At 37.2% G+C, this 16605-nt stretch overlaps 1 protein-coding gene across 2 annotated transcripts in view; it reads right to left on the reverse strand.

Moving 5' to 3' along the window:
* The window catches only part of sema5a (sema domain, seven thrombospondin repeats (type 1 and type 1-like), transmembrane domain (TM) and short cytoplasmic domain, (semaphorin) 5A), a 98948-nt gene that overhangs the window by 52444 nt on the left and 29899 nt on the right, over window positions 1-16605 (reverse strand). For both annotated transcript variants that reach the window (XR_008905495.1, XM_056738682.1), the window contains exons 3-5: window positions 13739-13838; window positions 10540-10585; window positions 965-1027 (exon numbers count right to left, since the gene is read on the reverse strand). Coding sequence is in view for 1 of the 2 variants with exons in the window: in XM_056738682.1 (XP_056594660.1) it covers window positions 965-1027; window positions 10540-10585; window positions 13739-13838 (209 nt within the window). In the remaining variant the exon portion in view is untranslated. The remainder of the gene's footprint in view (window positions 1-964; window positions 1028-10539; window positions 10586-13738; window positions 13839-16605) is intronic.

Raw genomic sequence — 16605 nt, forward strand, 5'->3', positions numbered from 1 at the left:
CCAATTGACAGACCTAGAGTAAGTGAAATATTAGGGAGGCTTAAGAAACAGTTTGTAGCACAAATCTGATCTGATTCAGTCAGCCGTCAAAAACACAAGGGAGCCAGTACATTAGTGCCATGGAAACAGCTCTGTAGAAAGTGGAGTAGACCTGGGAATGCCTCACAGAGAATTGTTTCATAAATAATGCACTTGGTATTTTAGGCTGAAGTGTGATTACTTTCTTAGGTACACACTTGTAATAAAAACAACCTTCATTTTAAGCAGAACTTCAAAATATTGAGGTGGGAATTTATAAATGAATTGTGCCCAAGTGCTGCAAGCATTTTATTAGTGCTGTAGTGTTAAAGGAATAAAAAAAAATTAAGTTAAGGCGCAAATATGCCTACAAAAAATAATTGTATAACACTTCATTTGCATACTGCAAATCCCTACTTGCAGACGGATTCTGAGTGCTAGTTTGTGGAGGATGCAGCTTTATTGGGACAGTAAATCATCACAACTGAGATCCAGGCACATATATGGGTCCTTAAAAATGTCAACGTCTTGATATTTGACAAATTAAAACACTCTTTTCTATATTCTGATGATTATTTGATGAATTACTCCTGCCAAGAACAATAACATGCTTTTCTTTCACATTAAAATTTACTATTGTAAATGTTTTAGAGCCATGCAAATACACTGAATTTTGTGAATAAGAAGCATAATCTGTAATATTTTTGTCTATTAAAAAGTGGGATCATTGTATAACGCATTATCCCCTAAACATTAAACTCCCCAAAAAAATGTCTTGTGTTCATTTCAACCAAGCATTGAGTCAAAAATGGACAAACCCACCCGTTGGGTTATAAATTTACCAATATTTGGTTGTTTAACCCATTGTTGGGTCAAATATGAACAATTTGCTGGGTTATTTTAACCCAACAGTTGGTTTTTTTTCCATTTTTGACCCGGTACTCACCTCTGATTTTCCCCGACTGAAACAGGCTCCTTTGGTAAACTCATCACAGTGCCATTCTGCCTCCTGTAAACAGATATGAAACATGATAAAAAGTTAAATTATTTACTGGTAGGTCTTTCATTTTAGTCATTATTAACAGAAAAAAATTAACTATTATACATCTTACTCATATATAATATAATGGGGAGATAAATTGTTTTGTTTGAATCCACTCCTTGGTTTAGCCAAGTATTATCGATTGTCGCTGAGGATAAATGAACTTGACCATAAAAAGCAGTCAGATCTCCGATGATAATCACTTCTATTCAGCTCAATTGCATTCTGGGGCAAAAACAACAGGCTTTTCAGAAGCAGTGTGTGCCGTCCTCTACTGAGAAATGAGTGTCCCAGAGACAATGAGTGCGTACATAGACTAAGGCAGCATTCACATTTCACCACTGGCACAGAACCGCTGGATAATGCCAAGTTTGATTTCTGGAACTGCCTCCAAATAGAATCTAATTTCAAATGACCTCCTTGCATTTATTGACCATGTTATCGCTGGCTCCGATCCCAACTCCAGCTTGCCAAGTGGAAGCAGGCAGCTAACTATCAAAAAACAATTAAGGAACACGTTCCAGTGTTTCAGTGGCATAACAACCATTCTATCTTTCTCTGAACTGAAAAATTTATGAGAAATTATCATTCCTCAGGAGGCCCAAACTGGCTAGACATTAACCTCATTTTGAAGTGATATAGTGTGCAGGAACCCCAGTGGCTGCTACAGTACCTGAGATGTTCCTTTGACTCATTTCCAGAAGCAGGCCGGAGAGTCTTCCATCACGGCGTTACGAGATGGGATTCTTGTGTCAACCGGCCTGAGGCTGAACAGGGAAATTGTGCCCCCATCCCTTGATGCATGACCCTTTGCAAACACCAATATTAAGCAAAGTAATTCCGCCTTTCTCATTCCCTCCGGCCAACAGGGAATCTTCCGAATGACACTTAGGAGGCGGCAGGGTGTGAATGTGCAAATGCAGGAATGAAAAGCTGTTGTTTTGCCTAGTCATGTTGTCGAATGATTTTCCCCACGGGTATGATTCGCGCCAAATCTCCAACACAAGACGACGAAATAGGCTTATCTTCCAATGAGGGATGGAGACATCAGGGAAACTCCTTCACATCCAGGGTGACATGAAAGATGATTTAATGTGTCAAAATAACCATTACCGACTGATATAGCACTTTCTCTCCCGACACAACAGCACCACGATGGTGGGAATGAGCAAAGGGGAGCCACTGTACTCTTTCATGCTTCAAAGATGGCAGTAAAGTATATTGTCATAAACCATAATTATAGCCAGGCAGCCAAGCTGAGGCACAACACTATAGTTATAACAGTGGATGTCTCATGAACTCTCTCACTGAGGACGGCTGAGAGCCTTAGTCACAAAGATCAGAAATTCTACTTATACCCCAGGCAAGAAACCAGCTATTTTGAGGGAAGTCAGTCATACAAACAAACTGCACATCAGCACATAGACCAAGAGAGCATGGGGAGCATTCGGCCGTCTTTTAAGAATTTTGTGCTAGCAAAAAAACACTGCGAGTAAGCAGTCGCCCACTTGAGGCGTTGCATTTAGCTCAGCAAAAAACGGAGTAAAATGTGAATTAAGAGTCATTACTAAATCCATTATCGAGACAAATTAGGTTAAATTGTGCTTTTGAAAATTGCATCGTGAATTTCCAGGATAATCTCAACAATATCATTATTTAGTTAGCATCATTCATCAGTCAAGCTAATTATTGGTGTAACGAAGCAGAAACCATTAATGACATTAATGTTATTTGCACTCTGAAACATCTTTAGATACGTCACAATTTTCAAAAAGTATTCAGAAAAAGCAGAGAGGACGAACACGTAGCCCACTTTAACAAACAAGCTTACATTTTCCCTGTAAATAAAGGCAACGGTAATCAGATTGGCAAAAGGCTCAATAAACTCCCGGTGTTTGTTTATGACTTACAATTGAACAACATTCCTAACAAAACTATTGTGATTCTTATCAAATTAGCCTTAAGAATCTTAAATTCTTATTTTTTACAACCAGTTGTACTGTATCTATTTGTTAGATCTTAATAATTATTTAATTTTTGAAGTATTGAAAATGTAGGCATAAATATATGTATAAATACACGAAATTTAGAGACCATTTCAAATTTAATTTTTTCAGCATTTCTATATGTATATTGGGCATTTCAGTCCAGTGTCTGTAGAATTTCAACAAAATCAAACCCGAGGAGTGACATAAAGGCAAACAACAGCAATGTAAAAGACTGACAGCATGAAAGACAAATGAAAACTGTGATAAACTTTTTTTTTTGAACTTTTCCAAAACATGTACACATATTTCTGCAGTATTACTTAAAAATATGAACTTGTTTACTTTGCAGTATTTAATATTTTATAAAATACAAAGCACCTTAAAATTTAAGCAAAAAAGCAAATGGAAACAATATTTTTTATGAATATACTGTATATATAAAAAGTGCTTAACAAATGTATAAACCCCAACCAATATAAGGCTTGTGCAAAGGTTTGTGATTCAATGTTATGCTTGATGAATCTCTGACTTTTGGAAGTGCAGGCTCAATTTTTGGGAATAAAAAATTGTTTCAGTTTTATTTGCATAATACTTGAAAATATGTTTTTGAAAAATTCCTAAAATATTTGAGTTTTCACTTTGTTAAAGCAAGTGCTCTAATAAAATGTGTTATATACAGTATGACAAAATTCCCTACAGTAAAGTGCTTTCAGCTGCTTGTTTTCAACATGTTACATATTGACTACAAAATTATTAACAAAAACCTCAAAACCAAAACACCATGTAAAATCTTTTGAAAACACTGTAATGTACAGTTTGACCTTTCCTGCATGGACAGAGTTAATCCATTGTTCCAGACGGGCTGCCGCAGACCCCAGAACTAAGCAGTCATTGTGAAGAACAGGTGGGCCAGAGAGACCCAGTCAGCAGAGTGTGGGTTGAGTCGCCCACCATGCGGCACTTTCAGAATTCCTCCTGGAATTTACCATATTTCACAGTGCCAAGACAAGAGAAAATATGCATAAAGGATTGTAGACATTTCTGTTGCATGCTTGTATTGTCTGTGATGATATCGTATGAAGAATGTAACCACAAGCATTCTTCAGAGTATTTCACGAATTCTGCGCCTTTCAATAGCCAATCTACAGTTCGCAGAAGAATCATTTCATCTATCTTATTGTTAAAATCACATATTTCAAATTGGATTAATCCTGTATTTTTACAACTATAGTGCACTGAAGTGTGAAATCTTAAAGTAGCCGTTAACCGGAAGTCGCGATCTTTTTCACTTCCGTATTCTGACACATTTCCAAGGGAAATGGAAATTCAAATGAGAAATTTAGTGGGCCTGGCTTGCGTTTTTCACCCCGAATTGATTGATTGTAAAACCAGCTGTTGCATTGATTTTGAAATGAAACTGGCAGAAGACTGACAGTTTAACGGATGCTCCGGCCAAGCCATCTAGTTTACGTGATTAGATATGGATAGAATTCAGGGCGGAAGTACATTTTCAGATTTTAACTGAAGATTATGAGGGTACACGAATTCAAAAAAGAAAAAGGCCCACATTGATAAGCTATATTACGCTGTAATATTTGATGAAAAATAAGAATTGTCATTTTTTATTTCACTGGGACTTTAAGGTCTCTCAAAAGGTGATATCATTTTGCGCTGCAACCATGGCTGGCAGATGAGTATGAACGGGAAGCTCATCTATTACTGCAATTCTAGCCAAAAGTGATCTTTTACCAAAACCCAATATATCTCCACTCATTATATATGTAAATGGAAAAATGTCCCAGCAGCATTTACTGGGTTTGTTGCTAAGTAGCCATTATCAGACTGTAATTGCCATATTGGACCGCATTCCAAGCCTCGGGCTTCTGTTAATCAGACATCAGATGATGGAGTTACAGTGTATAGACTGCTGAAGGGGAGCTCATATGTTCATTATTTTCTGAATTTAAATGGCTTAGCAACTGGCCTCAGAAATTAGCACAAGTGTTCTGTTGATCAGTGCATGTAATTGTTTTAGTGACGGTGAATAAGAGAGGTTAATGAAATACATGACTGACAATCTGTCTCTTTTACTTGTGTTTTATATCGGCATGTAAAAGTATAGTTAATGATGTAAACTCAATACAGCAGCAAAACATTTCAGCAACATAACATCACTGCAAGGGAGTGTTTAAGTTTAAGTGCACATCACTTTACAGTCTTGCAATAGTGCCTTCCAACATCAGCAGCACGGGCAAATACATATTCATTATCTCAATCTTTGGTGCCACTGGATAAAATATATACAAGAAAAAAAGAAACACTGCACCCGACATGATACAATCATCAATCACGATAACGGCTCTATTTTTGCTGAACAAAATGCACGGATGCACGTGTGTAGTAGCTACAGCGAAGAGTGGAATTGTGCTCATGGGTATAGCAGCTCAGAGCAAAGTGCTAAACACAGGTTTAAATCACGACGATTAGCATATTTGCAGTGGGAGTGAATGTAAATGGCAGTTCCAGTCTGGTACATCTAAACTGAGATGGCTGCCACAGTCTGAAGAGCTACCACTGCGTTAATAAAAGTCGATACGTTGGATGAGTGTTGAACTGACACAGCAGGCTAATTGTTTAAGACTTATTTGTTTTAGGGGTATCGGTCAACAAGCTGCCCGATGAGAAGCCTGGCACAAAGATAGGAGCAACAAGACCTGATCCAATTCAATACGAATAAAAAGCTAAATTATTTAAAGACGCAGTTTAGAGCTTATAAATATGCATTAGGGAAGATCATTTTGTAGTGTTGCTCATGTTGCATATTAACAACAGTTTGTAGCCTCACAAATCTTCTGAAAAGAAGCATACTGGGGAAACAAGCTCAGGTGTTCATTTGTCAAGCTTGAAATACAATGAAACGACTACAATGCAGATTTATTCAGGCAATTAATCAATGACGCTTGGAGTGCTGCTACTGTACAATATGCAAAATGCTCAAGGGAGAATTGACTTGACAGAGGAAAATCGGCTGAGCAAGGTGTAATGGATCGTCGTAGACTATGACCAGATGACTGAACAATAGGTGCTCTTCCTCTTGACATCTCAGCTGTTGACCAATGAGAGAGCACAATGATCTTCATAGGTTTCAGAATTCTATTGATACAACACATATGAACTCTGACATCTACAGCTGAAGGAAATTTTAGTCCGGCTTGCCTTAAGTATGGGAACATTTTTGCTTTCAAATATATGCTTTGTGAAAGGAAAAGTTCATCTCAAAATCAAAATTGTGTCATTTTTTACTCAACTACATGATGTTCAAGATGTTTTAAGATCTCCAGGGGTCTTCGGAACACAAAGATATTTTAGGTGACATCAGGGAGATTTACAGGCACCCTCATAGACATCATGGTCATAGTTGTTGTCAAGGTCCATAAAAGTACTAAAGACATCTTTAAATTGGTCCATCCGCAAATAGAGGCTCATTTATATTTATAAATGTTTTTATTAATAATGAAAAAAGTTTTAATAATTAAAAAATGTAAATTTACTTTATGTGTGAAAAAGAAAAAAAGAAAATAATGACTTTAATCGATATATTCTCATCTGTCTTCTCAATCTATGGTGCGCGTACACTTCGACGAATGCATGCACATTCGGTGATCTTCCTCAATATCGAAATCATCAGACATTTTGTGAAGATCAGCTTATATACAGCGTGCGTCTGCTTGTAAACACAGAGTTTCGTTTCGGGTTGTCTATCAGAACGCCAGTGTCTGCCCCCACCGAATGTGCATGCGTCGAAGTGCTCTCGTGAACGCGACTAATTTAATATGCGACTTTTCTGCACCTTGAAAACAACTATGACCATGATGTCTATGTGGAGGCCTGAAAATCTCTCGGATGTCACCTAAAAAATATTTTGTTGTGTCCTGTAGACGCCGGGAACATCATGTGGGTGAGTAAAAAATAACTGATTTTGAAATGAACTTTTCCTTTAACTGTTTACAGTTAGCAAGCAATAGTGGAGTTTTGTATGCGAAAAGTTGCTCATAATCTTAAAAATCTTTTAATCCGAAGGTGTATATTTCAATGTCTGACAAAAATATAATTGTACCGATTTTTTTCGCACCAAAATTTTATTAATCCTATATTTTAAATGAATTACTTGGATCAAATAATGAATAAAAGCAGCCAGTAAGAGTCAAACAAAGAAAGGAACGTCTTCAAAGCAGTTTAAAAAGCTTTACAGGTTGAGACCTTAAGCTTTCCTGTAGCTCAGTGGTAAGAGCATTGCAAGGTTGTGGGTTCGATCCCAGGAGATTGCAAATACCTATGTAAAATGAATAGGATAAAGCACTGTAAGTCGCTTTGGATAAAAGCGTCTGCCAAATGCCTAAATGTAATGTAAATGTAAGAAGCTGGATGATAAAATACCAATAGTAAGACATTACAAATTCTAGCAACTTTGCAGAGGCTAAAATTTATATTGGATTATTTAACACGACTATAGTTAGAACAAATGGTTTTTCATGGTTTCTGAACACTTTAAATACTAAAGATTTTTTTTAAGTTAAGCATGTCAAGGATGAAGATAAATCAAGTCGCACCACATGCCATTGGTAGATTCATAGATGAAAAACACTAAAATCACTTAATTTAAAACTTGAATGTGTACACCACATTCTTAATATTTGAATGTCTGCTAATATATTATTTATTAGAATTTTAAATTGGCATGTGGAAAATCTGTCATTGACCCATATACTGTATATGATAGTGATGCCATAAAGGAAAGTTTTTTGTAAAAACATTTCTTTCTTATGTTTAACTGATTAAAAATGTAAAAACAAAGAGACAGTCGAAAGCATATGAGCATTAAACAAAGCAAAAAATGAGTACAGACACACAGAAAGCCCGAAGGGTTTTTTGTACGCCTACCATTTTCGTGCCTAATCTCACTCATATTTTGACTTGGTTTTGTGTGTCTATGTGATGTCCCTTCATGCTGCTCACAGGGAGCCTATAAAATTCAGAGAATTTCAGAGAAACCGGCTTTCCTCACCTCTCTTCTGGACAACAGCCTGACAGAGCAGCGACCGCAGGCAGACGACGAGCATTAGGGGATATCATCTGGACCTGTCAGCAAGTGTGCTAACTCGCTGTCTAAAGTATGTGACTTTCCATTGACAGTTAAAACCACTCCTCTTCCTCTTCTTAATGTAAAGATTTTTTTTAACTAAATCTGTCTGACACTTTCACATCTAATTAAAATATATCTGACCTTCCCTGCCTTCCAAAGAGGTCTGCTTCAAGAAACCCTTTCTTCTGCGGCCGATCCAAACTTCTGTTTTTTATTATTGCAAGGGCACCTGCAGAGAAGTCTTAGTAAATTATGTTACAGACCGGATCAATGGAAGGTAACCTTTATCCCTAAAAAAACGCTTCAACCTACAGTCTCCCAAACTGTTTCATCTACACCACTGCAGAAATGAAGACAGAATAGACCCATTTCAGAATAACACCTACAGTATATTTTTATTAGACCTTTAAACTTGAAATAATAAAATGATATTGAACCTGGCACGTACACTAGTGGCTATGTACATAATGATTATATACTATAGTGATACAATGTACTGTTAGCATTTATTTAGCCATTAAAAGCCTTTTAATGTATAGCATTCCTTTGCTTTTAAACACAAGCAGAGGTGCTGCTAAAGCATCTCGGGTCATTCTGTGGGTTTATTTTTACATTGCTAATGCATCATTGCTACCAAAAGATCTATTCTGTGAGATCAATGATGGATAAAAGCAGTTGTTTCCAGACCGTTTCCTTCACAGGTCTCAGGACTTCTCGCTCATTACAATATATTGTCAGCATTAATGAAATAACACCAGGAAGACATGAAAAAGCGACATTGTAAGAAAGATAATACTTAACTACCTTTTCCTATTACAAATTGATTCTGAAAAAACTGCAAAACCTCTTGCAGTGGTTTCGCAGCTCTTTAACATTTTTGTAGCACAACTGGTAGAAAGATGCTAGCAATGCCGTATTTGGAAATGCCAGAAGCATAAATTAAACATTTTAAAAAACATAACCTACAGGTTACAATGTGCCTCAGCTCAAGATAAATTGGGAATCTTTCTTCACAACGCATCATCAAAACATTTTCTTTTTTTCGAGGAAACCTTGAGCAAAGTCAGTGTGGCAATGACAAAGGACATAAAAAGACCAACAAGAGAAAGTACACACAAAACGCCATGCTGTGAGAAAACTGAAGAAATTCTATTATGAAGCCAAGCGTTGGCCAGAGAGAAGTGGAAGGGCTCATCTTTGTGATGTTGGTTTCCTGTGAGCGGGTTTGAACAAAAGGCTCAAGAATTGGGGCTGGTCTGTTTGCTCTTTCCCCCAGGAGGTCACTCTCTTTGAGGAGACCCCGTGATGTTAAACAGTCATTGGTTGGTCTTTTAGAGGCCTGGAAAGAACCCCCTTCTTTACACTGGGAAAAGCATCACATTTTTCAAACATGTCTATGTTTGAATTATTATTTACAGGGTTATAAGATAGTAAACGCAATGGAAGGGAGATAGTAAACTGGCTTGCTACAGCCACTCTCAGCCAGCAGTTACTCTTGAGTAATTATGTTTGAAAATGAATATCAAAAAACTTATAAGTTCAGGGATAGCTTTTCAGGTCGATTAACCTGTTGAAAAAAAACAGCATATGCTGGGTTAGTTATGTTTTGATGCTGGTTTGACCATCTTAAACCATTTATTGGTTCTGGCTTTCATAGTATGACTCTGAAGCATAACGTCTGGAAGAACATGATTCTACGACTCATTAAAGGGATGGTTCATGCTGTGATTAATTTATTCACCGTTATGTCACTTAAACACATACTGTATATGATGCTTTCTTCTATGGAACACAAAAGAAGATATTTTCAGAAATGTCTGAAACTTAAAACTGTATAGACTCCAAACCACTTTTTTGGAGTCAATAATGGCCAGAAAATTACCAACATTCTACAAAATATCTTCTTTTGTGTTCTGCAGAAGAAAGAAAGTCATACAGTTTTGTAATGTAATTTTGGGGTGAACTATCCTTTAATCATACTCAGCCATTGCCATACATAATTGTTTAAAATATCCTAATGTAAATGTGTGCAAAAACAGACACCTGGTCATAAAAATTAGAACAGCTTCTAAACAGGTAAAATAAAGCTCACAGAAAGTTCAAACAACACTTCAACTGGAAGCATCAGCCGACGGTGCCCAAACGCAAGTCACGTTTCTATTGTGTCGAAAGTGAATCGACAGCTTTTAAATTGCCCGAGTGCGTCTCCCCGAGTTTATGAAGCGACTGTAATTGGCATTCACACATAACAGCAGCGACACCTGTTAGTCTCATCCTGGGTTTTGAGCCGTCTGATAAATTCTGGGTTGGAACAAACAAAAAGGAGACATACAGACTTTCTCACTCACCTGGATCAATGATAGATCCTCTAAATGTAGCCTGAAGAGATGGTTTCTGAAAGAGATTGAGAGAAAAGACAAAAGGTATGATTATCCTCGAGGGGCCGGAGCAGTAGTTGTCTCAGAGGGGGGGTGGCATTGGGGTTATAAATGATGTTGCGACGTTTCGGGTCATTCAGTCTGTAATAGCAGCCGATACCGTGAGAGGAATGTTTTCTAGAAGTAAACAAGGGTGTGAATGTTATGTTTCCGTGCAACTTAATTGCCAAATTAATTGATGAATAAATCATATTAATGTGCTCTCTATTTACTCCCTGTTTAACGCGTATGACCTGGTGTACTAACTAATTTTTATATATTTTCAAATGATTGGAAAACCTGGCTGAGGGCTAAATGTGTGTTGGAGTGAAAAACCTCTTATGCAAAGTATGTAGCCCACTGTCACTTTAATGAGCTGGTGCGAGACCTTGCCTTAGGATAAGGTGTTTGTGTGAAACAGCACAGGCCTGTTAATGCTGACTGCATTCTAAATCCAGAAAGCCTCTTGTATTTTTTTTGCACTGAGTGAAAGAGACAAAATGTGCTCCTCCAAACATCTTCTCGAATACAGTTAGTTTACTGTAACAACATCTCCGCCAACTAAATTGGAAAATTGAATTGTGTAGGCAGAACGACAAATCAATCTGTCTATCAATCTGTCTGGCATGATTTTCTATCCATCTGTTAAAGACAAAAGCACTCATGCACACTTACACGGCATGACAATGGAGCCTGTATTATTGCATAAGAGAGAACATGATAAACAGGTTACTGTGATTGTGTTTCACTCTTTCAAAGTTTAAGCTTATCGATATCAATGGATGCTTTGCACAGGACACTGGGCTGTTACCTCTGTGACAGCTATCAATGACATTCTCTTGTATTGAACCTGTGGAATGGTGCTCATTCCAGGTAATTGATTTCTACACTTTTTGTTTTACTTGTTGCATTGTTATGTGAATGTACAGTTGCTCTTTGAAGTTTCCAGGCAGCACTTCATCAATATTGACAGGGCCCGAGGGAATTTTCTATGGGTAGGGCGCATCTCCTCCAGGCCCAACTGAAAGTACCAATCTCATGAAAATTCGTAAAATGGGGTATTGATTCTTCGTATTATTTCATAGGTCTCATCTGTAAGTTTTTGTATGATTTGCGTTCATGCAATTGAGGGTTAAAAGTCCAATGTGTACATTTTTAGAGGATCTATTGACAGAAATGCAATGTTATATACATAGTAATGTCCTCAGAGGTGCAAAGACCTTGTGTAATGAAGTGTTATGTTTTTATTACCTTAAAATGAGCCATTTCTATCTACATACACTGCGGGTCCCCTAACATGGAATTCGCCATGTTGTTTCTACAGTAGCCCTTAACGGACAGACTGCTCAACAGAGCGAGATTTTCTAACACAAAAATAGTTGGAAAACTTGTGAAGAGGCACAACTAAATTCATCATGATTCATAATCTGTATTTTGACTAGTTTCTCTTGGTAATTGGCAGAAATATTGCTTGAGCCCTTGGGTATCTTTGTAAGAACCCTGTTGTTCAGTGACCTTGATAAAATGGCCCCGCCACCGCAGCACCTTCACACAGTCCATTAGTCCAGACTGTGGGTGTGTTTGTGAGGCCCTGTGCACTGACAGCACAGCCAGAAAATCTGCTCCAGGGAGAACAAATCAAGCAGAAATCCTCGAGGAGCTCCACAAGACTTTAGTTTGTCTCCTCACAACCCAATTTAAACAACATTAATCCCCTAAATCACGACTATTCAAATCTGTCCTGAGGGCCACCGTCCTCGAGAATTTAGCGCCATCCTTAATCAAACACCTGAGCAAACTAATCAAAGTCTTCAAGATGATGTATGAATAACAGGCAGACATGTGGGAGCTTAAAATCTTCAATGCATTGGCCCTCCTTTTATTCTTTAGAACTATTTATTATTTATAAATGTTTATATTTGTTTTGACGTAGATTTCTCCTATCTAAACAAGTTGCTGGAAATGATTGTTGTACAGTTCCCAGTCTCGATCTAATGTGCTTTACTGGATTCCCTGAGCTCCAGTTGTTTCTGTTTGTCTTGTTTGCGGGACTGGCTGACTCCAGGGTGAGTGCCAAACATCCAAAGTAAAAGAGCTCTATTGACAGCCCGAGCCATTAGTGGAAACTGAGCGAGTGAGCTTTCTCATTCTAGGAAAATAATCAGAGCGGTAAGAGAGTTTATTTTTACGTTGAGGCTCTGTTCAGATTGAGTGTTTTGTCTGTTCTCAAGAAGCGCCATTTTAATACGTTCTAAAAATTTTAGGAATATTTAACCCAATGTTAGTGCGCTTTTCAAGCGATTAAAATGGCCTTGGAGTCTTTCGGACAGTCTCCCAAACGTCAGAACATATCCGCTCTTAAAGGGTTTGCTTTTTAACACTTGCTCATAGCAACAGACATTCCTGATAGAATCTCTAAATAGACTCACTTGATGACTGCACATTGTATTTAGATTTTGACAGCTAACTAGCACTTCCTGTGGTGTTACTTGTAATTCAAAAAACTTTTCTACTGATACAATGAACCACCGGTGAAGTGTAGAGTAATCCCCTCTTCTCTAAGAAAAAGTAATTATTCTACCATTTTTAGCTCGTGGATGCGTGAAGTGTTACACCGCTTCATTTTAAACCGTTTCTGTGGTTGTCACAAAATAATTGCTTGGAGACCTTCCAAGCCACTGACAGATCAGGAATATGAGATTAATTTAACTGAAGATGTTCGGCAGGACAGTTGGAAAGTCTGGGTGGAAATCATCACACTTATTAATTAGAGCCGGACAGAGAGAAACCAATCCTATTCTCACATTTTATAAAAGTATCTGTCAGCGAAAAAGATTTCAATTTTCTTTGTAAGTCACGATGTCTTTTACTGTTTAATTGTGTTGGTTGTGCAGCCGCATTACATATCGGTATCGAGCCAATCACTTGGAAATTGTAGAATTGCGACATTTTCACGGTGGGTGTCCGTTTAACGTAGCTAAAAAACAGCAAAATGTGAATAGGACTAGCAGACACATTGTCACAGGCTTTGACAACGAACAGCACTATTTGTGTATACTAAGACACATACTTTGCTACATCCCTGAATTCTAATTAAATTTCACACAGTGATAGAAGAAGCCACCGTTACCTGGCGCCTACGATTAGTTCGTTCTGTCCGGGGTCGAAGGTCAGCTGTGAGTAATCGACTGTGCCCTCAGCTTTGAACCGGCGGATCCATGGCTCGATTTCTGCATCAAGGGAGAGGAAACAAGTCAGCACACACACACATTTGTTTTATGTACCTCAGGGAAAATCATTTTTTCAGTCAGTTTGCAGGCACCGGGTGTGTGTGTTTGTTTGTGTGAAGTGTGTAATGTGCATAGCAAATGTTCTCACTGTGGCGCCTTTGGTATTAACCTCTGCCCCCTGGCATCAAAGCGTCAGTCTTACACTGTGTAACATCTCTGCCCTACCTGCCTCTGTGGTAATGTGATAGCTACTTGGCTAGCTGGTCCAGTTATGCTAATTTTCAAAGTCACATTATCCCTGCTCATTGAGTTTGTCTGGCTCTGGAAGGAAGTTTCTCATGTTTCCAAGTTCGTAAAGTTCAAAAAGAAATGGTTTTGTCACACTCCACATACATCACTGATGGCTGTGAACATCCTATATACTGTATTTACAGTCATCGGGTTAACATATTGTATATGTATACTGAAGCATTCCATATCATATGTCATATCATATATATCAAGTGTCTACTTTCCACAGTTTAACTGTGTTTATATTAATTCAAAAATAAGCTTTAACTTACGTGTAAACATACTGTAGCCTTGTAAACTGCATATCGCTTGTGTCCTTCGGAGACCTTTTATCTCCATGTTTCGAATTTTATTTTTATTTTTACCCATAAATCATTATTATTAGTCACCCTTTATGCTTGTCACTGGGTTTTGCAAATATCTAGCTAATAAAAAGTATTCAAAAGTGCCGATATTTGACGATATGTCTTTGGCTCACTGACTACTACACTCTTAAAAATAAAGATGCTTTAAAGGTCTTAACAACAATGCCATAGAAGAACCAATCAGTCAAAGGTTAAAAAAACAATCTTTCTTACCTCTTTCTTATCTTGTTATAAATAACCCTATTTCACCACAAAGAACCTTTGGTGAAACAGAAAAGTTCTTAGAATGTTAAGGGTTCTTTATGGAACCGTTAAGACAAAAACGGTACTTCTATTGTTTTCATCAAGCACCTTTTTGTTAAGTATGTATTAAATGCTCTCTCATTTGCGCATTGCTTTGGATAAAAGCATCTGCTAAACTAATCAATTATTTTTTCAGAGTAAACTCAGCAGAAATGGAGCTACAAAAAAAGAGAAGAAATCATTTTTGTTTATATATTTTAGCATCATAAGACAAATGAAATACATAATTAAATAAAAACGAAGTAAAGGAAATGTAAATGAGAAGAAAGTCTCCTGAACTCTTGTGGGCATGTTTTTTTCAGAAAATTATCATCTCAAGCATAGAATAGGAAGCCAGAATCCCCCAAAGATCAACAGCATTAGTTACCACAGTGCCCCTCCATTAATCTTGCACGTCTCTGTGGGATAACCCAACTTCATTAAGAATGGAAGTCCAAAGTGAATGTGGAGACCCAATATGGTGCTACAGTCAATTTGTGAAGCATTTTAATAATGTGACAATAAAAACTAAATATCATTGGGCTGAATGACTTAAAAAGCGAATACTTTGGTGTACTGTAGTTCAGTCATGTTAGCTAATAGGGTTTCATGTTGCTTAGCCTTCACTCTTAAAAATAAAGGTGCTTTATGATGCCATGGTGAACCTTTTTTGTCTAAACGGTTCCATAAAGAACCATTAACATCCGATGAACCTATCTGTTTCACAAAAGGTTCTTTGTGGCAAAAAAAGGTTCTTGAGATTATAAAAAGATAAGAAAGAGATGGTTCTTTAAAGAGGGTTCATTGTCAAACCAAAAATGGTCATTTTATGGCACCTTTATTTTTAAGAGCCTCCTTTTACGCATAACTTTTATAACAAGAAAAGCTTCACACACTGGAGCCATCTGCCAAATTAAATATATTTTTTTCTAAGCTTGTTTCAATGCATTTTGGGACTGCTTTCTTTGAAAAGGATACATACAATGGTGCTTTTATTTTGGCCTAAACCAGTTGTCTAAAATTCGAAGTATAAACAAGATGCATATCTTTTACTACAATCATCATGTTTGGAACATGTGTGAGTCTAAAATTTCGTGAAAATAATGATGCATTAGGCCACCTAGGTTTTAAAGCCAACTTTGTAGAAGAACACAAGTCGATGTGTGAAAGAGCCAGAAACCCTGGCTATAATCTTGTTTTCTTGAACAATCTCCACTGTTTCCTTTAATAGATATTTATGTACTTCCTCATTTTAAAGATTCTTTGAGTGCGGGAAGTCAAATCTAACATACCACAGCAGTGTAAATTCTAGTGTCCTTGTACTTTTGGAACAAAGTTGATCAAAAAACTTTACTTACCAAAATTACATAGGACGAGCCCAAAGCAAGATTATAAATGAAATGAAACCAACCAACCTAAAGAGTGTTTATTTTTAAATTATGACATTAAAGCTAAATAACATTTATAAATGCAGATGCATTTGATGCAGCAATAGACAAGTTCAACTTAATGCGGCGCTGAAGAAATCTATTGTGTATTCAAGTGCAGGCTTAGATCATACAATTCAAAAGACTGTGACCTTATTGATAGTCCTAAAAAAATATTTATTGAATCCTTAAAAAAACAAAGAAAAGTCGTGATAAACAGTTATGAAGAAGCATCTACGATTCTCCAATATTTGTAGGTCATAATTTATAATGAAAAAGTGAAATAGATTTGAATTTCAAATGACCATGTTCAGGAGCGGTCTTGCAACTCTCTGTTTATCAATAACACAATTAATCTTGACTGACGACAGTTCGCTTCTTGTTTACTGATCATCACAACTT

This window comes from Triplophysa dalaica, chromosome 23, assembly GCF_015846415.1.
Source record: "Triplophysa dalaica isolate WHDGS20190420 chromosome 23, ASM1584641v1, whole genome shotgun sequence".
Classification (NCBI taxonomy): domain Eukaryota; kingdom Metazoa; phylum Chordata; class Actinopteri; order Cypriniformes; family Nemacheilidae; genus Triplophysa; species Triplophysa dalaica.